A 24,419-nucleotide genomic window follows, 5' to 3' on the forward strand; every position below is an offset into this window, starting at 1 on the left:
GAAATACAAATCGACATTTTTTTTTTTTTTTAGTCCGCGACTGAATGTATATCCTTTGTTTTTTCCTTTTTCCTTTTTCTTTTTTTCTTTTTCTTTTAAAAATATAATAATAATAATCACCTATAAGAAAAGAATATTGATTAATTAATGATATAGTATATAACGAGATATGGATATACATATATATATATATATATATGTACACATAGAGTATATTTATATAATATTCATTAACACGATTTAAACGATTTTTGATTATTACATCGATTACATGCGATATCACTTTTTAAGATAGAAACACTCAAAGTTTGTTTACAAGTTGGATTACATCATAGGGATTAGACCATGCGAATCACAATAATCCAACTTATCTTGCAATACTCTTCTAAAGATCTATCGACTGTGTTACAGTAATAGGTCGCACAGTGAAGTATACTCTACGTTGTAACGTTCTTTATAATAAGAAAAAGTCATGGACAATTCAATGATATAATAATCTTACTGATGATCATTACGTGTTCATATCCTCTTTTTCTCTGGATCATATGATCCAACGATTAAACTTATTTATCTGGCGTTCATTGATTGAACGTCACTGTGGAAAAATAATGGGGTGATAATTACGAAAAAAGAAAAAAAAAAAAAGAAAAAACTTTCAGTGTTTCTCCTCAAAGTGATAACAGCTTGTGATACTCATGCAATGGGATTATTTCAAGGAGAAAGTGACAAGTTTGATTTTTTTTTTTTTTTTTAACATACATACCACCATATTTTTCTTATATTTAAATTACAATACAAAGACGCGATATATAATATGAATATACAATATATCTTATTAATTTTCACGATGAATGTTATAGAACACATTCAACATTAGTAAGTATCGCTCGGATATCTTCAATGAAAATAATATTAATGTATTAAGCAGCTAGAAAACTAAAAAAAAAAAAAAAAAAAAAAAAAAACGACAAACAAACAAACAAACGAACAAGAAAAAACGCTTTGGCTCCTCTTTATCCCAATAATGCTGTCTTTATTGATATTGTATTTGTTTAATTAAATAAAAGGGGTAGAGAAAGGGATGGGATTAGAGTGAGGTGGGGGATAAAGATGATATAGTTATCCCTCCCTATTCTTCCCTACTCTTCTCACGTCGTTACCCCTATCGCGAATATAATTTCAATCAAGATTTATAATATTGAAAGTGTGAAGAAAAAATCTGGGGTATGTATCAGAATGATCGAGTTACATTGTAAAATTCATGTATTTTTGATGAATTAGATTTTTCTTCAAGTCCGGCATCCACCTACCCCTGTAGCAGTAATTAGAGAGTGCAATATGTTTGTTTATTTTAAAAAATAATATTACCCCTTTTATTCGTATTTCTCTTCTACCTATTCTTTTTCCTTTTCTCTTATTTTCTTTTCTGTTTTTTCTTTTTTCTTTTTTTTTCTTTTTTTTTTTTTTTTTTTTTTTTTCTTTCTTTGAATGTTACATGCATATTTTACTTACACATTTATAGATATGGAATGAAGCATCGTGAGGTTTGATGATATTCGATTTTAATCTGAATGTGTCGATGAACGATGATATAAATACGTGTAATCCCGATAAACGTTGCCCTCCTTTTTTTTTTCTTCTTCTTCTTCTCTTTTATATACTTTCATCAATTATAGAGCCACTTTGTATATATATATATACAAAGAGAGAGAGAGATAAGAAGAAAATAATGGGCATCTAAATGAAAATTAAATTCATGTAACAGTATCATCGTTCTTCATTATTGTAGATACAATACAAAAATAGAAACTTTCTGCATTCGTAGTAATAGTAGTAGTAAGTATTAACTACTACTAGTTTTTACGACGTTATCGTCGACGTTAAAATAATAATTTCTTCTATTTTTCTTTTTTTCCTCCCTTTTTTTTTTTTAAAAATAATCCCTGACAATAAATATCCTCGCAGAATGTTTCGTCATTGTAGTGTGATCTACCAATCACTTTATCTACAATTATCTCGAAGCTCTCTTGAAGCGGTAAAAAAAAAAAAAGAAAAAAAAAACAAGAGAAAAAAAAAGACAAGACAAGAAAAAAATGATTGCAATGTGATATGGATTGCATGAGTTCAATTTGCTATCTGTATATATAAATTGATTGATAATGGCTAATCAAGATTGACCCTGTTCGCAGATGGAGTAGAAGACATAGGCACGGTATGCCTGGCGGTACATCCCGCGATGTGATAGATTATCGTACGGGATATATAAAGTCTCATCTACGTTCGCCATCGGGAAGGGTTCGGTGACTAATTGTAAGCATTTTCTGATTTACAAAAGCTTTTACCGAGCTCGAAGTTTCGATCATCGAAATTCTCACGAAGGTATTGTGAACGCAATAACTTTATAATTAGAGAAAAAATTTAAAAAAAAAAGAAAAAAAAAAAAAGAAAAAAAACAGAAAAAAAGAAAAATTTGATTTAGCGATAAGATTTATAACACACAAATCGTCGTATATATGTATATATGTATATATATATATATATATATATATATATATATATATATATATAGATACATACGTGAGAGTTCCAAATAACTTAAATTTAACTTATCCTTTTAAGTTTTTCTTTCCGTTTCGAAAGAAAAAGCACAAGGCTTTTATTAGACGCACTATCCTTTCGTATACACAAATGTTAAATATCGAATTATCTGTCCGCTCTCTTGTTATCATATTCTTTCATTTAAATACATTGATATTATTCGATTAATTCTTCTTAGTATCGAAAAAGAAGAAAAAAAAAAAAACAAAAAGAGAGAAAGAAAGATAGAAGCAATAAGAATTTGTTCAATTTTTCTCATATATCATTGCAACAATTTTTCAAATCATTGCAATTTTTCAATCATTGCAATTAATTTCCTCGTTACACTTTACACGATTGCTTATCGTTTAATCAAGTACTAGTATCGAAACATGTACGATTACATGAATCTTATGATCTCCTAAAATGCCTTCTTTCTGAAAAGAAAAAAAAAACTGTATAATACATAGTATAAATAACGCCAATAATTTTTTTTTTTTCAGATAACAATATAAAGTTGATTCGTTTATTATGAAAATAACATTGAAGATAGTTTGATTTAAATTATTCATAAAAAAAAAAAGAAAAAAAGAACATTCATATAATAAATTGATATCCATTGATCAAAAATATCTATGATATTCATTGATTAATTGGATAACTAGTACAAAACATATCTTTTATTTCAGTACATATTCTATATAGATACTTCAATGATATTTACTCTTTATATTCTTTATTCCTTTGTAATTATGATTTCTAATACCTAATATATATGATAATAATTTGAAAAATATAATGAAATAATTTTATTATAGTACATTTCTTATTTTAATACTTTTATTAGCATTGTTGCGTCATTATAGATCAAAGGTGGCCAAGTTTTATTAATTAGTATATATATATATATATATATATATATATATATATATATATATATAAACTAATTAATAAAATATCCACTGATAATAAATATTAATTTTATTCTTTTGAGAAGAAGCATTGATGTAGCATTGATATTAATTACAAGTTCTAGTTCGGTCACCTTTATTAATATTGAGGCAAAAACTGTGCTTTCTATATACCTGCAGTAAAAAAAAAGGACAATCAATTACAAGTGAAGTATCTTTTTTAAATATACTATTTATATTTCACATCACTTTATAAATTATTAGAAAATATCATTGTTTAATATAAAATGATCACTTTTAGACACAATTCATTAATACCATTACATAATTAGGAAAAGAATTGAAAGGGAGTTTCTTAAAATTTATTGTTACTATTAATCATATTTATAGTTAAGTCGAATTAGTCTGTTGTAATGAATTGTAATTAAATATTATAATGAGGATAAATATAGCAATTACAGGGTCGACAATTCTATATTAATTAAAATATAGATCTCATTCCTAGTGTTCTATTAATTATGGATTTTGCAATGGATTAAATACAAACTTATTGACTGAAAAATGATTAGTCAATAGATATGAGATTTATATAGTATTTAACATATTGAATTTGAAACTGAACAAAAATAAAAAGAGAATATTTCTGAAATTATCAATTTGTACTATCTTGAAGTATGAAAATCAAAGTTGAATCATTTAAAGTTTTTATGAAATATATATATAAAAATATAGCGTTTAGATTATATAAGATTCTTTAATATCCGTTAGTACGATTATTAAATTTATAATTGGTACGTTGTGCGCTTAGAAAATTTAATTAAATATTTAAATATCATCAAAAGCAATAGCTCATCTTACATATAAAAAAAAATTTAGATGATATATTGTGGCACTTCGTTAAACAAATATATTTATTATTAAAAAATAATTTCTCTTCTCAGATGTTATTATAAATTATACAAGAAATGCTTTATTCTGGACTATTAAACTTTGCAATAATTAAAAAATTCACTGATACCAAATTACACAGTTACCTGATTAAACATTACTTTATCACACATTATCACATTATATATATATGCAGATATTCAATACACTGCTCTTTAGAGCATGTTTTTTGACTGATTAAGTTATTTCACATTAGATGTCAATTACAGAGAATAATTAGTAATAAGTACTGCATATTTAAGAAACTGTAATAATGTTTATAATAGTTTAATATTACATTATATATATATATATATATATATATATATATATATATATATATCATTTAGTTTAAACAGATAATAATAATAATAATAATAATAATAATAATAATAATAATAATAAATTTAATTTATTAATAAGAAATGAGAGAACAATTTATTAATTTGTGCATTTTGTGTACATGTGTATATAGAAAACAAATCAAAAATTCTTAAAATGCAAAACAAAAAACTTGAGAGATATATAATCATACCTTAAAGATTTTAGTACGCTTATTTAACAATTTTTCGAATCGGATGAATGGGATGATTCATATCAGATAAATCAGGTGGATTTTTTTCGTAATAACTTATTTCCTTCATACCACCCTCTGCAATTTTCCACAATTCCGGATAAGATTGTTTAAAATGACTATACCATTTCTCCACGCAAGGCCATTGGTCCAACTTGAAAGAAATTGCCTCCAGACACATTGTACTCGTGATCAATGGAAAATCCGCAATAGTTAAGTGATCTATTAACAAATAGTGATAGCAATATAATTTAAATAATTATTTTTAGTTCGTACTTATCTTATGTTCCATAATATAAATTATAAGATAGCATGTATAATACTTTATATATATATATAAAGTATATGTGTGTATAAAGTATATATAAAATATATATATATATACATACATAGAAAGTTAGTATTTACTTACTACCAGCAGCATATATTGTATTTTCACGTTGTAAATATGTATTAAAAATATCCAAAGCCATTTTCACTTTCTTCAAGCCCAATGGAGTTCTTTTATAGTCAAAAAATATAGGTGCCATCTATATGATATAAAAGTAAAATTATAATTAAGAGTATTTAATTAACAATAAGTATATAGTAATGTAAATATGTAATTTTATCTTACCACGTATTCCGAAATATTACGATAATAATAAGCAAGATTGAAACAAAGACGATGATTAACAATAGCACGTTCTCTTGGATCCTTTGGATATAATGTTCCGGATACGTCATACTTATCGCCAAGATATTGTAAAATGGCATTGCTGTAAAAAAAAGGAAAAAAAAAAAAAGAAAGATTCGTTTACTTCAAATGAATCTTATCAAGCTTATATAAATCTATATTGTTAATATAATATAAACCTTTCTCCCATTATAAGATCATCGTCAACCAAAACAGGTATTTCTTTTTGAGGATTAAGCTGAAATAATGATAAATTATTGAATGTCTTTATTGTTATTAAATGTATCGTTTAATCATAACATTACCTTCTCATATTCTTCAGTCATATGATCCCCTTTACCAAAATCTACATCAATCAATTCATAATTAATTTTTAAAAACTTCAGCGCCTGACGACATGCGAGAGATGGTGGACCATCGGATACAGAATACAATTTCATTGCTAAAATCAAATATAAATAAATTAATAAATATATATAAATATATCTGTAGGATATTTTTAGTAACTCTACCTGAAGAATATAGATTAATTAACCCGGGACTATTTACTTTTTTGATTGTTAAGGATTTTATTGACAAAGATATTATAATTAAGATATTACAACTTTTTACTTTTTCTTTGAATTATTTAAAATTTGATCCATTTAGGATCTTTTATTTGTTATTCCTCACTTAGAATAATCTATTAAAGACTATTCCTCCTTTTTCTCACATACACCTTGTAGCCTTTCTCATCCCCACTCCACATTCATACATATGTATTTGATCATTCTTATCGTTCTTTGTAATATTTGTTATTTTCTTGCTTAACTCACTCACGTTTCATTTTCATCTTATTTTCACTTTCAATATCTCAGCTCTCTTATCTTTCTTCTATAAGCAAACATACCTTACAAAGAATAGATCATATTCTATTTGACTGTTAACAAATTTGTCTTGTACACACACACACACACATATACACATAACATACATACACATACATACATACAATTAATGCTTAGAATCTTTCATACCACAATGTATTAATGGAAAAATAATATTAATTGAAATAATGGAATATATGTTACCATAAATTCTTAATGAAGTCGTAAAACGTTAACAGAAAGTTTTGAAGCCTATACTGAACATCTACAGTCAATGCGTTTCAAGATATATTGGAATACCTTTCACTTGTATCTCTTTAAATATTCAAGGACTTTATATCAGTATAGTATAAGAAATCTTACATAATAAAAACCTATTTCCATAATGAATACGTATAAATGAATAAATAATATTAATCCAAACAATAATTAATACAATTTAAATATCTCTTTAAAGATTGATTTTATAAATATGAGATTTTATTTCCTTTTAGGCAGTTGTTTACATAGACGTTTCAATTAATATTATTTATAAACCTATAGGAGTTATATAAAAAAAAACAAAAAACAAAAAATCAAATATTTCTAATTATGCGAATTTATATTTGATCTTAATTTAATGTTTATCCAGTTACAAGTTATATTCCATATGTAACTCAATAAATGTCTTATCATAAAAAGTGGGAATGAAGAATATGGAATATATCTATTAAGAAGTTAATTATATAATTCAACATTTAATAACAATCAGATATTTAATTTCTTATAACTACTTCTCATTACATTGAAGTAACTTACATAATGGATGTCTGTTAAGAATGACCTAAAAATTATTTTATTTTTGATTTATTAACACGATTATATATACATCGACAATATTTTCATTCCTAATAAAAGATTTTTTGATACTCTATTGACAAGATTTAATAAACGTAACTAACTTGGTTTTAAATTGGTATTTTTTTTTTTCGCCTGATATTATAATCAAATATAAGATTATACTTTAAAACAAGAAACTTAAATTTAGATCAATGTATATATACACTTAAATACATATGTGTTCATTACACATAATATACAAATTATTATGCACATATAAAATAGATACAAATGATTGCACAAATTATATATTTTACTGATAATAAACTTTTTTTTTTTAATTTGATTTCTTTGCATTAAGCGATAAAAAAAAAAGAAAAGAAAAAATAAGAAAATTGTTCCAAGAAATCAAACCTTGCATTATTCTACTAGCACACAAAAAAAATGATCTGTTATAATAATTTAAAGATATAACCAGCTATACATTTAATATCATATTTTTAATGTGTCATCAATTATTAATCGCTCACAACAATTAAGAGGATGAATTAAGAAATTGAATTTATAAAGAAAAAAAAAAATATATATATATATAAATAATATCGAAAACACATATTTACCTAGAGAGAGAAAAAAAAACGTTATTTCATTCCTGTTTTCTTGTACGCATTTAATACAACAAAATATCTATATTTATATATTAATTGGCTGGAGAGATGACTATATGCAATTTAAGTATATCTTTATTGGGCCCAACTAAGAATGGAGATACTGTATTTTCTGTCACAGAACCTTGTTGTGGATTAAGCTCTTCGAATGGTAATAAATCATCCAGATTGAGTACTCGTTCTTTTTTACTAAATCTATGTATTATTTCTGTCACTCTTGCAATATGTTCAACTCCATCTTGGAGTCCATATATCAGAACACCTATTTTTACTCTCATATCAGTATCACTATTAACCGGAGGTTCCTTACAAGTTAAAGACAATCTAACAGAACGTTTAACGTGTTCAGGCATTTCTACGGTCCCTTGCCATACAATAAGGAAAAACTTTTTAAACCAAACACCTTTTGGATAAATATCTACGACCCATTCGCATGCCTTATCGCCAGCATATTCTGCAAGACAGGAATGACTTGAGAACACAAGCGTTCTTGTATGATAAGATGGCAATCCATGAAAATTTTCTATTGTAAGTAAAGAACTACACGTGTCCACTGTGTAAAGCCTTGGCTCAAATAATAATGCACCATCTTCCTCGTTCAAACAAACCTCCTTCACTCTCTCAATCTGTCCAGAATGAAAGGACATTCCGATGGACATACGTTCTACAAAAAATTCTTTGTACTTTTTCGTTAATGGTGATAAAAGTAATTCTGCCAGTTGTCTAGGAGACATCATTGGAAATCTAACAGGTGACATAACAGCTACCACTAATTGCTTTAATGTTGCCTCCAATTCATCAGGCAATAATTGAGTTTTTAATCTGTTTGCCTGATGATCCAACCATGATTCCAGGCACTTATAAAGTGTCATCTCATCTTTTATAACTAAACTACTTTGATGTAACAACGACACTAATATGTCCAAATCAAAATTTCCAAAGTCTGATGTTTTGGCCACTAATTCTAAATTCCATTTAATAAAATTTTGACATGATTGAGTAATATCGTGGTGACCACAATTAGAAGTATATTGTAACCATGATACTAATGTACCATGTATAGCAGCCAAAGCAATATGATCTTGCATATAGTCAAGGCACAACGATATTAAATCTTTAACATTATATTTATCTGCTAATGATAAGATTGGGAGAACGACTCCGTGATTAATTCTTATCTGACCGGTATAAAAGTATCGCAAAAATTCACTAAATATTGGAGCACACTGAGGAGTTTCTTGCAATGTTACTCTACTTTCTTGAGATTCGCTCCATTGTGGACTCATTAACATTACCTAAAATTTAATAATTTTATTAATTCCATCAGATTATAATAATATAATATCACTAATAAACAAATTATATATATTTATATTTATATATTATAAATTATACATATATATATATATATATATATATTTACTTGGAAAACATCACTAGAAGCACAAAGGATAAGACGATGTGCTGGGTATTCTACTCCATCGACAACCAAACAGATATCATTCATAAGACGTTCCGCATATAATGTAGCTATCTTTAATAAAACTGTTCTAGAATTGTCCACCTAATATAACAAATAAGAATCAAAAAGAAAGCAAAAAAAAAAAATTATTATAAATAAAAGTAAATAAATTAGAAAATCTATTGACCTCTATAGAGTCAGAACTTTCAGATTCTTCTTTAATCTCACTAATAGTGAGACCCTCATTATCCTTAATTGAATCCATATTTGAAGAACCTGTCATCCACCTAAATGTACTACGTAACATCTGCACATGTCTCCTCACTGTTATTTAGTATTTGTTATTATATTTATATTATTAAATATTTTAATCAATGAAACAAGTCTTTTTTTCCATATAAAGTGTTCGCATCGTTTAACTGCATCTATATATATAAATAGATATGTCGGTTTTGTTATTTTCTTTTTTCCTTTTTTCCTTTTTTTTTTTTTCTTTTACACATAAAAATCATTAAAAAAGCGTTAAAATTTAATATACTTTCGAAACTTTAATTAATAAATTTTCAAACTTACTGTCTTTCAATTTAAACGCATCATGTCAATCTCTACTTTCTTTGATGTTCAATCAGGGTTTTTTCTTTTTTTTCTTGTCCTTATATTCGCCCTTTTAAAATATTATTTTCCGTTATATTTATTTTATCTTCTTGACAAAATATAACGTCGAACAACTTCACGATCAAAGACAATACAAGAGACACCAAAATTATAATGAATTTGTTCAGATTTATTACGTCTTTATGTTGATAATTCGTCTGATAGGTGAGACCGATTAAAATACGTTCGATGCTAACAACTGCGCCATCTAGAATTAAATCCAATCATCTGATAGGTCCATCGGATTGGTCAAATTCAATCTTTTTTTATCTTTTGTAACGAACGTAAATTTTTAAATTATTTAATAATTAATTTCGTAGTTGAAGGTGTTTGTTATAGAAATAAAAAAAGAAAAAAAGAAAAATACATTGTTTAAAAATATTACATTTCAAGTATACAATATTATAAAGTCAATACAATTTTCAGTATCGTTAACAAATTAATAGTTCTCTTTTTTTTTTTTTTTTTTCTTAAAACGTATTCAGTTTGAATTTGAAATTTGTTTGTTGTACTTGTTGTTTTAGTGATGAAACAGTGATAAAATGGCTTTGTGGAATAATGTTTTATCGGGTTTCGATACGGAAGATGAAACTATTAATTTTGGAACGAGAATTGTCATAGAAAGTAAAACATCTATTTACGAAACTGTCACACTTGCAACCGTACAAGCGGATGGAGAAGTATGATGTGATATTGTTAAATTTTATTTATTAAATATTTTTTAAGAAATAATTATTATAAATTTTGTTTTACTTTCATAAGGTCAAAAATAAACCAAACATTCAAGGTTCTCTTCAATGTACTAAACTGTGTATAGCAATTGATAAATCCATTACAATATTTGAAGATGAAACATGCATAAATATATTATTAAGTATAGGTTTCGATTCTTTAATAACATGTTATTGTATATCAAGGAACGAAGAATATTTATACGTTGTATTGAAAAATGGAATGTTATATTGTTTACATTTATCAGATAATGGTGGGGTTATTTTTTCTATGTGAGTAAGCTATATATATATATATATAACAATATGAAAAGAAAATATTATAGATATAAGTTATACTTTAATTAATATTTTAAAAATAATCAATATAAATTGAATTTATTCGTTTTTCTTTTAGAAATATATTTGATCTTACAAATGATTATTTTAATATTATGAAAATATTTATAGAGAAAGAAAATAATGATTTAACTCAAGTTATTCTTATCAATGGAAAAGGTGCTATTTATAGGTATAAGTTACTTTAAAATAATTCTTTGATTGTATAATTTGAAACATTTACAAAATTTAATTTCATCTTAATCATAGTATTATATTAATTAATATATAAATATTTCAGAATTACTTTATTTTCTGTTGAAAAATTCATTTCTACTGATATTGAAAATGATGATTTATTACAGAAAGAATTTAAAGAAAATATACAATGTATAATGGTATTTGAAGGATTTGAAAAAAATGAAGTAATGTAAAAGATATTTAATCGATATAATTAAATATTTCAAATATTATGTTATTATTTTGTAAATAATTTTAATTTTTAGGAATTGTTTACCGTAGCTGTAATACCAGATAATTCGAGTATAATTCTCATTGGGAAAAATACTTGTTTTGTTTGGCCAAGTAAAAATTCCTGTAATCTAAGTGCTTTGCCGTATGGTTATAAAAAAGTTCAAATTTTAAAAAATCTCAAGTAAGTCTTATATAAATTTTTTAAAATTTCAAATTTCAATTAATTATATTATTTTATAATATTTCTTTATATATATATATATGTATATATATTTCAGTGCAATGTTATGTTTACATACAGATAAATCTATAAGTATAGTATGTACTAGAACATTAATTGGTAAAATGGTTTACAAGGAACCAATTATAGATTTTATGATAATTAATGATGAAAGCAATAATCATTCTGAAATTTTATTTCTATTAGAAAATGGAAATAATGATATGTTTACTTTACGTTTGGTTTCTTTTCCTGGTAAATGTTTTCTTTGTCTTTTTTTTTTTTTTTTATGGTTAAAAGCAACATTCTGGATGTTAATTGATTTAAACTTCTATTATATAATTTCAGAATTTGAGCAAAAATTTCAAATAAATGTACCTACAACTACGAATTTGGTAGATACTTTAAATTCGTCCATTGGATCGATATTATTCATAGAAGGGATTATCAAGAGCACAAATATAAATACAATTAGAATAAAAAGTATAATAGAAAGTGCTCCAAATTTTCGCTTAGAAAGATTATTAAAAAGAAGACAATTTAAAGAAGCAGAAATGTTTGCAAAAAAATTCAATCTATCTTTAGAAAGTATTCACATATCAAAGGCAATATTATTCACCGAACAGCTTAGTCCTTGGGCTAAAGAAACATCAGGTTTAATTAATTTAGATATTTTAATAAACACATTAAATGAAATAAGTGATATGAAATTTGTGATTAATTGTTGTACAAATGTTATTATGTTTGATTATAAGCAAATGAAAAAATTACTTTTATATGCAAGACAAAGAATTATTGATAATAGTAAGGTAATCATTTATAATTAAAAGAAATATAGTTTTGCATTTTTTATACTTTATTAGAATATTAAAATATTTCTGCTTGTAGGATAATATGAATGTGATACAAAGTGAACAATTAAATCTTCTTAGATCTATAAATACTGCCATTCATAAATTAGAAACTTTTGAAATACTTTATGAAACTTTAGTGGCTAATGAATATACAGCCGATCAAACTTTAAATGAATGGATACGATTTTCACGAGCTGATTTATTAGAAGAATGTAAAATTCGTTTGGATATGGTAAGCTAATAAATTATTTTCATAATTTATATTATTTAAATAATGCGTATAAAAGAAACAAAACAAAAAAAAAGGAATACAAATATATTTATACATAGGGAGAACTCGAAGCAGCTGCTTTGATCTGGTCTAGACATTTACCGGACATAGAAAAAAATTTATCAATTGAAACTGTACAAGATATTTTAAAAACTATATCGGATAAAATTTCTCTAAAAGTTCTATGGCCATGGCTATCAAATTTTGTACCATCCATATTATCTTTATTACCTGAGGTAATAAATGATATTATTACTTGGGGTTGTAAAAAAATAAAATCTTTGGAAAATTTTCAATCCGAATTATGGCCACAAATAGGGATTGACTTTGCTACGAAATTTTTAACTTTGTTAAAATTTGATAAAAATTCACCGTTATATTTTTATAAAGAAAATATCAATGAAAGTTCAACGTTTAAATTATTTATGAATATAATTCAAGCCTTACATGATTTAAAACAATTGAAAATTGATCATAGGTAAGTTATCGTTAATAAAATTAAAAAAAAAAAATATATATATATATATAAATATACATTATTAAAATATTGTTTGCACACAGGATAAAGATATCTATTAATTCTTACATCGGTGAACCAATAGATGTAATATATTTATTATTGAATAAAATACCTATTGAAGGTATTCACGAATTGGTAGAAAAATTTTTGAAACAATATATACTTAATCATTCTTTAGAAAACGATCTCGTCTTTTCATCGTACATTCAAGTATATATTATTATATTATATTATTTATAACTATAAAAATAGTATTGAAAAATCATTTAATATCATATAATATTTAAATATTATATAGAAACTTATATATAATTCGAAAGATTGGTGGTCATGGGAAGAAGCTCCATGGGAGAGAAGAATCGCTATTATTATCATGTTTATACATAATATACAGGTAAACTAATTGTAATAAAAAAAAAATATATATATATATATACATATATTATATTGGAAAATTATATGTTATAGAATCGACTTAAGCTAACTCTAGAAATATTAAAGAAAGCATCTATTCCATGGAGTTCAACTATATCTCAGTTAGCAGAAATGAGTATAAAATTTGAACATCCTTTATCTACAAAAATTAAAATTGAACGTGATTATATACCAATAAAATTTATACTGAAGAAATATGGCTACGCAAACACTGGCATAAATGATGTTAGTAAAGAATATTATTTTGTAATAAAAAGTTATAAAATTTTACAATTATATTTATGTTTTATTTATTTTTTTTTTTTTTTTTAGAAATTAATATTTTTTATCATTAAACAAAATCGTAAAGAAATGTTAAATGATCTATACGAATTAACTAAGAATAATTTATTATTAAGAAAAAAAGCATTTTCTTCTTGCATTAATTATTATTTGACGCGAGGGTAAGTTTTTGTAAAAAAAATTACTGTTAAAATTTATTAACTCATTAATTTTTTTATATTTTTAATATTAATCCATTTAATCATTTTACAGAAATTTTGAGATAACATTTCAAGTTTTAAACAATTTGGAAGATGACATTGCACTTTATTGCTATGAACGAATTGTTAATTATATTGTTTCTAGTTTTACCTTAAAGGTATTTATATTTAAGAGTTAAAATTATTTTTTAAGAAATATGTTTTTTTTTCTACCACACACATACACACGCGCGCGCGCACAATGACATTTTTTTATAAAAATTATTTTTGATTTAGGACATTCCTGAATCTATTGAATATTATTTCGAATGCTTAAGTTGGATTAACACAAAATTACAAGATATGTTAACAAAATCTAAAATTCAACAATATTATTACAATGGCATTGTAAATCGAATTAATGCTGTTAAAAATTTATATCAAATTAAGAAAGAATTCAATGTTATTATTCCACTTGATAAATTATATATTGGAAAGAATGAAATATTACAGATTTGTATTACAAATTTGAGCCGTGGTAAGAGATTATTTTATAAAATAATATAATTATTTAGAAAACAGATATAATAATATATATACATATATATGTCGTTATTATTTATATTTAGAGTTAAAGGCACAATCTTTATCTACTTTAACTGCATATAAAAAAGCTGTTAAACTTGCAAATATTCTAAAATTACCAAGATTAAAGATTATCTCTATATTATTAGAAGATACAAAAAATCTTGACATATTAAAACATTTAACAGGGTAAGTTTACATAATATTTAGTGTACAATTAACACATACACGTACATATATATATATATTTCTTTTTTATTTTTTAGATTTGAAAAATCTGATATTGACATAATGGCAAATGAGTGTAAATACGTGAAAGATATATGTATATTAACTTTACACGATGTAAAATTAAATGCGGAAACTGCAAATATTATCAAAAATTTGTGCGCGTCTGCATTAAACTATTGTGATAGAGGTAAATGATAAAATAACTTTTTTTTTTTAGCCTTCAATTTCATTTTTTTTTTGTTTTGTTTTAGGTGAAATAGAATGTATACTTAAGTGTTATAATTCAGCAGAATTATATTCTAAATCTTTAGATAAACATTACACAAGTCCTATAGACGTAAGTTCTAAAGAAATCCATAAATCACAATGGAAATTATATACAATATATAAAGATTTTGCCATATCGTTAGATCCATCATTGTTGACCGTAATAGAAGATGTATTATCTCTTGTTATTGCATATGCAGATTTCAAAAGTATGTGTGAGTAATAATTTTAAATGTCAAATTTGTTTTATATTATATATATAATATATTTATATTTTTATATTCCTTCATATAGCGTTCCAAGAAAAAACAATTAAAAAAGATTGCATACAAGAGCAGGTATTTTCATTTATAATTATTTATACATTAGGTATATACTATTTCACAATAAATATACATTTTATAAACGTTATATTTTTATACAGAAAACAATAGAAGAATTGTTGAATAATCTACTTAAGAAAATAAATGAAATTAGCCTTGTACATAATGAGTATGCAGTATTTAAAATTGTTAAAACATTATACTTCAATTTTTGTTTTTCATTAACGACGGAACAAAATATATTAAATGAAATACAATCATTGTTATCACACATTATAAAATGCTTATTGAAAAGAGTGATAAATGCTCCAAAATTTGATTTACAACTTGGTTTGTCCTGTCTTTTTATGTTATCCGATCAAGAAGCATCTAAATGGCTTTCTACAACATCTAAATCGTAAGTATAATAATCATATAAAAAATATTTCTAAATAATATAATACGTTAACTTTATGATTACAGATTACAAACAGATTACTCAAGACATGCTACGATTTCAATATTAGGTTACGAATATTTTTACTTACAAAGAAATCAATCACTCCTGGAATCATTTAAATGGTATAAAATGTTACATTATTGGGCACAGAGATTGTCCGCTTATTCAATAACGTACAAAGGTTTGTATATTCTTATTATTAATATTAAATAAAATATATATAAGGAATTATTCTATTTATATGGAAATATCTTTATTTATTTACAGAGATTTTTATCAGTGATAATACAGAGAAAAGACAAATATTAACACGTTTAATGAATTACAATAATAACAAGATTATTCCATTGCTACAAGATTTCTGTGAATGTTTTGGATTTGATATAGACGATTGCTTGATACTTTATTTACAAGTATTATTAAATACTTGGAATCCTACATTTACAATTTCTTTTTGTAATGGGAAAAAGGGTAAGTAATAAAATATGTTTGTGTATATTTATATTTATATTATTTATTTTTAAATTAAATATTTTATTCTAAATGTTATATTCATTTTTTTCTTTTTTTTTTTTTTTTTTTGTATATTCATCAGAACTGCAAATTGCCCAAGACGAGATAAACAAATTAAGAACAAAATGTACTGTTGTAACCAAAAAAATTGTAGACAAGGGTACATTAAAGCAATGTGCTCGAAATATGTTGTCAGAAGTAAGTATCTACTATTAAAATTTATAAACATATATATTTATATATATCCAATGTGTCTTATATTTATTTTTTTGTAATGCAGATTAATTTCTATCATTACGAAGCATTTATTATTTTAATGGATCTGATAGGAATAGGAACAAGTGAAACAAGAAATTATTTTTGTTTTTTGCAAAATTACACGCGATATGGGTAAATAATTTAAATAAAAAAATTAGAGAATGATAAATATTGTTGAATTCTGGACACATTGAAAAATTATATGTAATTTTATTTTTCTAGACAACCTACATTAATAGAACAAGAAGAATGGATGCGTCTCAATCCAGAATATAAATCATTACCAGCTATTGCAGAATATAGAATTCCTTTTTTACCAAAAATTGACATTTGGAAACTCATAAGTATGCGTGCTATATTACGTACAATAATAAATTTATAAATTATATAAATTATTATAATTCTATTACTTTTTCAATAATGTTTTTCCTTTTTTGTTATAGCATCTGAATTAAATTTGAAAACTTATGAAAAATGGTTAACCATTGCATCTATTATCAAATTAGAACCACATATAATATGTTCTGTGGCTATAAAGGAGGAAGTTATACAAGAATGGGGACCATTGAATAGCAAAAGAACTACAGAATGGTCACTTCATCCTAAGAACAATATCTTCCTTGAAAATGTATTGAAGTGTATAGAACGAATGGGACCAAATGCATTATATTATGCAACTGCTGCACTATACTATGTTGTAAATTATACACCACCTGGTATATCTTAACTTAAGATTTATAATTATTCATAACTTAACTTTATAGTTATAATTATTTATAACGTTTATATATATAAACGTTATTTTTAAATTAACATTTGTATCTTGAATTAACATTTAAATTCCTTAAAATTACATTTAATAGGTGCAGATCGAGTTGCCGCAATACAACAATGTTTTACATATGCGGAAACAGCAGTTCAACAATCTACAAACTTTGAAGAAGATTTGTTAGAAGTTAGTAATCTTTTTTTTTTTTCTTTTTGTCTTCGATAAATCATAAATATATTTGTAAAAATATTATCAATGTTATATTCCTTTTTATTGCAGAAAATACGATTTAAATATTTAAGATTTACAGCTGAACATATTTTGCGAACACATGGTTTAGGAAAAGATACTTATATCTCATTGATTTCATATCCATCTGAATTAATTAAAACATTATATATGGATGATAGTATACCATTAAGATATAGAAGTGCCATTGATCTTAGACCTGATATTAATTCGGCTGTTGATGCTTTAGGTCGTCTCTTTAATTTGAATTTAGTTAAATTGCGTTTTCAATTGCTTCAAGAATGGTTACATACAGATTCTGAACAGATTAAATTCGATCAAAGTTTTACAGATGTACTTTCTAATTTGACACGTTCAGATATTAGTACAGTTTCTGATAATAATCTATGCAGGTAATATATTAGATTAATATTATTTATCTCAATAATAAATTATATTGAATTATATGATAAATCTTTTTTCTTTTTTTTTTTTGCAGAGCTTGTTATATGCTTCAGCATGGAGATGTAAATTTATCAGTACATCTTCTAATAGACATAGGTTTTGGTGAAAGTAATGAAAACGATTATAGCTATGAAATGCGATATAGAGCATTAGACGTTCTGCAATCTATTATAGATCCGACAACTTTACAGCAGTTAATTAAACGGGAAATAATTACTGTTAGGTATAAATTAATTGTACACATATAATTTTAATGTTTATATTTTTTTAACATATTATAATCTAACAATTTCATATATTTACAGGCAATATACAAAAACTTTAAAATATTTAAGTAAATTGGAAGCTTTAGGATTGGGATATAATATAATTACATTTGAAACGAGTTCTAAAAATGAACTTGTACAAATGTTATTGAATACTCAATATTATTCACGACAAGCTTTAATTTTAATTATTGAAATTTGTACGGATTACGATATAAATGATTATAACATTTGGGACAAATGCCTGACACAAATGGCTACATTACTTATGGTAAGGAATATCACATAAAATAATTATATTATTTGATTTTATAATAATATATTTTTTTTTATCAAAAATGTCGTCTCTGTTAAGATAAATGAATTAATGGAAATTTTACCACGGATACGTAATATGAGCATTGTTACAACATGCAAAGGATATAAATTAGCTTGGCAAATTGTTATAGCAGAACCATTTAGTAAAATGGATATAACACCATCATTGGAACAAATAGATACTTGTATAATGGCCTTCTGTCTTTTATATTCGTGTCCTATTACATACGAATTAAAATTCAATGATATTTTAAATTATTGTTTTCAATGTCAACAGCCACATTTAGCGATTGCATTCTTACCATATTTAGATATTGTTGATAAAAAGTATGTTTTCGATCGTATCCAATCCTTTTCAAATATTCAAGATATTATTGATGATTTGAAAGATTTATCATCAAAAGGGATACTTGGAATTCCATATGTAAGTATACACGTATCATTATTATTATTGATATAATTTAAATAACAATTAATCAAACAAATATATATATATATATATATATTCACTTTTTTGAATAATTAAATGTATTTACTTGAATTTTTATTTTTCAGTGTATTACAATATTAAAACAAAATGTAGAGAAAGCAGAATTTAAATAATAATACAATCATTTATATTTTATATTATTTATATACAATATTTTATAACATTTATTTTTTTTTTTTTTGTTTAATAAAAATCTAAATATGACATCAACAAGTGTTACATGTATATTTACTTACTAAATTTTCAATTGATTAAAGCCAATTTAATTTTTCTACGATTCTGTATAGTCATCGATTAATAAATTTTTATCTTTAGATATTTTAATCCTAAGAGCACCCGATATTGGAGTAATTGATAAAATTTTAATTCGTGAAATTATAAGCTGATTTACATTTTTGTTAGGTCGATCACGGATAACATCAATTTCATCGTTAAGTTTAATCTACAATAAAAGTATACAAAAGTATATATAATTTTTATAATAATTAAAAAAAAAATATATATATACACGTATGAATAATTAAAAATAATTTATACGTTCGATCTTAATCCGAATTATAAACTTTACCTCTGTAGACATTTTCAGCACTTTTTTCTCATTAATACGAATTTTACTCTCATAAAATGCAGTCTCTATATTTCTATAATCAAACGTCAAAGACATAATAACAAAATTATTAATAACTTCAATTAATTACTGTAGCAAATATATTGCTAGAGTAATTCAAGATAACCTGTATCTATGATTTTTTTTTTTTTAATTGCATATTATTATTATTATTACCAAAAAAATTAATTCTCTTACTTGCGTGATGTACCAATTGCATTTTTAATTATAGAATCTACACGTAAAGAATTAACTTTAATATTTGTTATTATACTTTTATTCTGTGATTCGTCTAGTTCAATATCTGTTTCATCTTCCTCATCCGACTCAAAATCATCCTCTTGTACTTTCTTCCATATACAATAATAAATAACTTTTTTGGAGTCATTGTTAATTAAAGTAACGTATAATTATATAAGTAACGATCTTTGTAATTACCTTTACCGAATCTTTCCTTTTGTGTTTAAATCTTTTTATTATAGATAAATTAAGACCATCCTGTATAATATTATTCATCCAAATATCACGATTGACATGACAATAAAGTCTTATTTGATAATGACCAGAATAAAGCAAACGAGTGGTTTGAAAGATCAATCGTCTTGCAATAATATTATAAATCTTATTCATTGTTGAATATTTATTTATTAAAAAAAAAACAACACTGAATTATCTTAGGTCTAAATATTAGATATATATTTCTATGACTAAATATATTGTCTCACTATCTTTTTCTCTCTCTCTCTCTCTGTCAATATTTGAACACTTGCACAATATTCTTTTATATATTTAAACATATACATATTCTAAAAATAATATCTATTAAAATATAACGATATAATAATCAAACAAATATAAAATAAAGGTTATGTATTTTTCTTTTAAGAACGATCCTTTTAATTATTCATTCTTCACTGTGATTGGTCGATTGTCTACAACCTGAACGTATCATTTCTATGCATATTTCTTATTTAGATATTTTACGTTTTACATGATTATATAAATTATAAAAGAAAAATCGTTAATTTTTATTATCTAACATTTACATAATTGATACTTGACACTTCTATTTAAAAAAAAAAAATATATCTCTGAAAACGAATTGAACGACATATTAATTCTACGAATCAGAACTGAGGTGGGATTTTTGAATTTGATTTGGCATTGCAGTATTTTCTTTAAATTCAATAATTTGAATTCATTTATTGTTAATGTTAATATAAATGTATTATTAACTATCTATTTTTTTTTTTAATTGATTAATGATGAAATTAGAAAGAAGAAGTTTATTAATAAATAAAAAGTTGTTAAGAAGGAGAGAAAAAATAATGCGGGAAATCATACGAATTCAGAGAAGAAAAATATTCATTGTAACAAATCGAGTATCGTGCATTCTCGAAGGTAATGCAATTCTATATAATATGGTAATTGTGATGAGTAGTATCATTGTTGCATCATTAACTCATGTTTATTCTAATACGTAACAAAGATAAAACTCATCGAAGATGTTTAACCAAAAAACATTAGAAATACACACAACAGTCTCATCTCATTTTTTATAAACTCATAGAGATCTTTGTATATTCTCTCTCTTTCTTTCTCTCTCGTTTCTCGATTTTTAATTTTTATTATTCATTTCAAATGAATTATTTTCTAATTATAAATTCGAACTGACGTTTATAGATTTTCAATGTTTATAAAAATTGCAAGAAAAAGTAATTGAAAATTTATTTCGTCTATTGTCAAGTAAATAATATATTAATAAAATTTTAATACGAATATGACAATCTTATTATTAATTTATTATTAAATAAATGTAATTTAATTAAATGTGGATTATTATAATATTTGATAATGATAACAGATAATAAAAATCGATAAAATCATATTTCATTGTCAAATATATAAAATGTTTTTAGAAAATTTGAGGTTATAAATATGACAAGCTTATTAATTCATATATTATATATATATAAATAGATAAGAAGAAAGATGAAATTATAAATGAATTATCTTAGAATTTTTCTTTAATAATTATTCTATGTATATATTATGGTATACATTAATGTATAGTATAATATTTAAATATTGAATATAAAAAATATTTCAATGTTTAAATATTCAATAAAAAAAATATTGAATTGTTTTAATCAACGATTATCGTCTAACATTATATTTCTGATACTCCAATGGAACAATGAGAATATATTTATCGTTTCGTGTTAAATAAAGTAAACACGACGATAGAATGTGCAAAGAATTCAAATGTAATGTATACGTATGAAGGATATCAGTTGACAATCAATTCTTTCAGAGTTCCGATATTCAACATTCTATATAATCGGAAAATAATTTTTCTTTATATTAAAATCACCGTATTACGATATTATCACGATATTTCTGAAAGAAAAAAAATAATATAATGGTCGACTTGTACTCGATAAGGTCTGCCATTTTGTTTTCTTTGTTCTTTTTTTTCCTTTTTCTTTTCCTTTTGAAAAGAAAGAATGACGTCTGAAAAGAAAAAAATAGATAGAGGAAAAGTTTATATAAATATTTACATATAGTTTTATATATATATATATATTATATAAATATTCAAAGAGCCCATATCAGTTTCTCAAAAATGTTTCTTTCTAACAATGAAACATTTGTAAATTTTTTCGATCGATTTATTATGATTGATAAATTAAACGAAAAAATAAATAAATAAATAAATAAAAAAAATATAAAAAATAAGGAAAAAAGAAATAATGAAATAAAAAGATTTGTAGGTACAATGAAACGCGCAAGTGACTCAACTTTAAATAACATTGCAAAAATTACAAAACTGATGAAAAAATAATTAAGAAAACGAAGATTATATATTATTATAGTAGCAAGGTAATCGTAATTGTACTGTAAATCCTCTATTGTCTCGTCTCTAAGAACACCTTGCTGATTATATTGATTATTTAATTATTTGTCACAATTTGATATGCGTTCTTTCTAAATATATATATATATATAAAAAAGAAAAAAATAGAAGGAAAAAGAAACAGGGAAAAAAAGGAATCCAAAAAATTATAATATATCGTCACGAGGATAAGTTTATTAATTTGTATTACTTGATATTATTTATAAATCTTTTCTTATATACATTTCGAAAAATATTTTTTATTTATTTATTATAATATTTATTTATTTATTTATTATATATATATATATATATATATATATATATATATATAGAACTTATAAAGATCTAGATATAATGTTATAATAGTATTAAAAAATGATATTTGTGTAAAATATCTAAAAAAAGGAAAGGAAATCTCTTTTTATGAAATTTAAGAAAATAATGTACTTGTATTTCTACATCAATTAAACAATGAATTATTATTTTATTGATGATCTAAATCTCAAAATCATTTAGCATTTTTAATTTATAATAGTTTCAATTATAAAATAACAAATTATTAATGACAAATCTCAAATCTTTTTCAATTTTTCATAAATGATCAAGAAGTCTTATTTGATTTATTTGTTTTAGAACGAATCGATCGAACAATATATATATATATATATATATATATATATATTTATAAGATCCAAAGTGATTTATTTTACGTCACCCTGTTATGACTCACATCACGGATGTCTATGGTATTTCCCATCCCATGATTAACAATGAGATTGTACAAGAGCACACGGAAACATTAAAACAATCGAATTAATTTACAAACTCTTATTGAACTAATTTACATATATTTTATTATATATGAATTTTTTTCGAACGTTTATTATTCCAAAATCATTTTTACAGTAATTGCAGAGTCATCGTCTTTCTAGAAAAAAGAAAAAAAAAAAAAAAGGAAGAAGAAGAAGAAAAAGAAAGAAAAAGAACAAAAGAAAAGAAAAAATAAAAGTCAAATTTAAAATCAACGTTAATTGGATCATACAATATTTTATATATACTATAATTATATATTATATATTATATATTATATATTATATATAAATTAATTAGATATAATATAATATAATATTATATTATATCACGAAGAAAAATAATTATATAGAATAAAATATTATATAGATAACTTCTTTTTTTTTCTTTCTTTTTTTTTTTTTGATGAAGAAGCCAATGGCTATTGAATGTTAAAAAGAAAAAATAAAAAAAGAAAAAAAAGAAAACTTAATATATTTCCACGAATTATTTAATTATTAAATTGACCCATAGAGATAATTAATCAAATAATT

The 24,419-nt window shown here is 23.8% G+C and overlaps 5 protein-coding genes across 11 annotated transcripts in view; 2 read left to right on the forward strand and 3 right to left on the reverse strand.

Annotated features, from left to right (window-relative positions):
* The window catches only part of LOC118442410 (solute carrier family 35 member F3), a 16,097-nt gene extending 13,782 nt beyond the window's left edge, over positions 1-2,315 (forward strand). Inside the window, exon 14 of the mRNA XM_085663831.1 lies at positions 2,190-2,315. The gene's annotated coding sequence lies outside the window, so the exon portion shown is untranslated. The remainder of the gene's footprint in view (positions 1-2,189) is intronic.
* A 547-nt stretch (positions 2,316-2,862) lies between these two features.
* On the reverse strand, positions 2,863-6,911 carry gfzf (GST-containing FLYWCH zinc-finger protein). Of its 3 annotated transcripts, none has more exons than XM_085663830.1 (6): positions 5,971-6,107; positions 5,845-5,903; positions 5,606-5,747; positions 5,402-5,519; positions 4,951-5,211; positions 2,863-3,014 (listed from the first exon to the last, which is right to left on the reverse strand). In XM_085663830.1, exons 1-5 carry the CDS (start codon positions 6,103-6,105, stop codon positions 4,970-4,972), a joined length of 696 nt encoding a protein of 231 aa, XP_085519956.1. In that variant the 5' UTR covers positions 6,106-6,107; the 3' UTR covers positions 2,863-3,014; positions 4,951-4,969. The 3 variants fall into 3 exon arrangements, with proteins under 3 accessions (XP_085519956.1, XP_035723860.1, XP_035723861.1); XM_035867967.2 differs by lacking the exon at positions 2,863-3,014 and adding an exon at positions 6,178-6,478 and having other exon boundaries at positions 4,826-5,211; XM_035867968.2 differs by lacking the exon at positions 2,863-3,014 and adding an exon at positions 6,736-6,911 and having other exon boundaries at positions 4,827-5,211.
* A 557-nt stretch (positions 6,912-7,468) lies between these two features.
* Tango10 (transport and golgi organization 10) lies at positions 7,469-10,320 on the reverse strand. Of its 2 annotated transcripts, none has more exons than XM_085663829.1 (4): positions 10,054-10,320; positions 9,668-9,972; positions 9,442-9,582; positions 7,469-9,313 (listed from the first exon to the last, which is right to left on the reverse strand). In XM_085663829.1, exons 2-4 carry the CDS (start codon positions 9,785-9,787, stop codon positions 8,051-8,053), a joined length of 1,524 nt encoding a protein of 507 aa, XP_085519955.1. In that variant the 5' UTR covers positions 9,788-9,972; positions 10,054-10,320; the 3' UTR covers positions 7,469-8,050. The 2 variants fall into 2 exon arrangements, with proteins under 2 accessions (XP_085519955.1, XP_085519954.1); XM_085663828.1 differs by having other exon boundaries at positions 7,470-9,313; positions 9,668-9,905.
* A 67-nt stretch (positions 10,321-10,387) lies between these two features.
* Positions 10,388-19,692, forward strand: rod (kinetochore component rough deal). Of its 3 annotated transcripts, none has more exons than XM_085663912.1 (33): positions 10,388-10,418; positions 10,659-10,814; positions 10,897-11,138; positions 11,263-11,376; positions 11,485-11,608; positions 11,690-11,838; positions 11,936-12,132; positions 12,226-12,686; positions 12,766-12,963; positions 13,062-13,480; positions 13,564-13,732; positions 13,821-13,916; positions 13,991-14,182; positions 14,270-14,400; positions 14,492-14,597; positions 14,716-14,956; positions 15,048-15,192; positions 15,270-15,421; positions 15,486-15,716; positions 15,796-15,839; positions 15,926-16,221; positions 16,287-16,444; positions 16,531-16,734; positions 16,859-16,974; positions 17,057-17,166; positions 17,257-17,378; positions 17,478-17,750; positions 17,898-17,989; positions 18,083-18,444; positions 18,531-18,719; positions 18,802-19,033; positions 19,118-19,504; positions 19,636-19,692. In XM_085663912.1, exons 2-33 carry the CDS (start codon positions 10,677-10,679, stop codon positions 19,681-19,683), a joined length of 6,138 nt encoding a protein of 2,045 aa, XP_085520038.1. In that variant the 5' UTR covers positions 10,388-10,418; positions 10,659-10,676; the 3' UTR covers positions 19,684-19,692. The 3 variants fall into 3 exon arrangements, with proteins under 3 accessions (XP_085520038.1, XP_035724093.2, XP_085520039.1); XM_035868200.2 differs by having other exon boundaries at positions 10,414-10,526; XM_085663913.1 differs by lacking the exon at positions 10,388-10,418 and having other exon boundaries at positions 10,623-10,814; positions 15,486-15,710.
* On the reverse strand, positions 19,165-21,202 carry LOC118442413 (uncharacterized). 2 transcript variants are annotated; one of them, XR_004838391.2, is made up of 6 exons: positions 20,616-21,202; positions 20,376-20,527; positions 20,139-20,211; positions 19,807-20,012; positions 19,383-19,489; positions 19,165-19,298 (listed from the first exon to the last, which is right to left on the reverse strand). XR_004838391.2 is itself a non-coding variant. In XM_035867970.2 (5 exons), the coding sequence occupies exons 1-4, from the start codon at positions 20,805-20,807 to the stop codon at positions 19,842-19,844; spliced, it is 588 nt and encodes a 195-aa protein (XP_035723863.1). In that variant the 5' UTR covers positions 20,808-21,202; the 3' UTR covers positions 19,371-19,489; positions 19,807-19,841. The 2 variants fall into 2 exon arrangements, 1 of the variants encoding a protein (XP_035723863.1); XM_035867970.2 differs by lacking the exon at positions 19,165-19,298 and having other exon boundaries at positions 19,371-19,489.
* Positions 21,203-24,419: the final 3,217 nt, after the last annotated feature.

Source organism: Vespa mandarinia, chromosome 24, assembly GCF_050613455.1.
Source record: "Vespa mandarinia isolate Hongniang chromosome 24, ASM5061345v1, whole genome shotgun sequence".
In the NCBI taxonomy this organism is placed as follows: domain Eukaryota; kingdom Metazoa; phylum Arthropoda; class Insecta; order Hymenoptera; family Vespidae; genus Vespa; species Vespa mandarinia.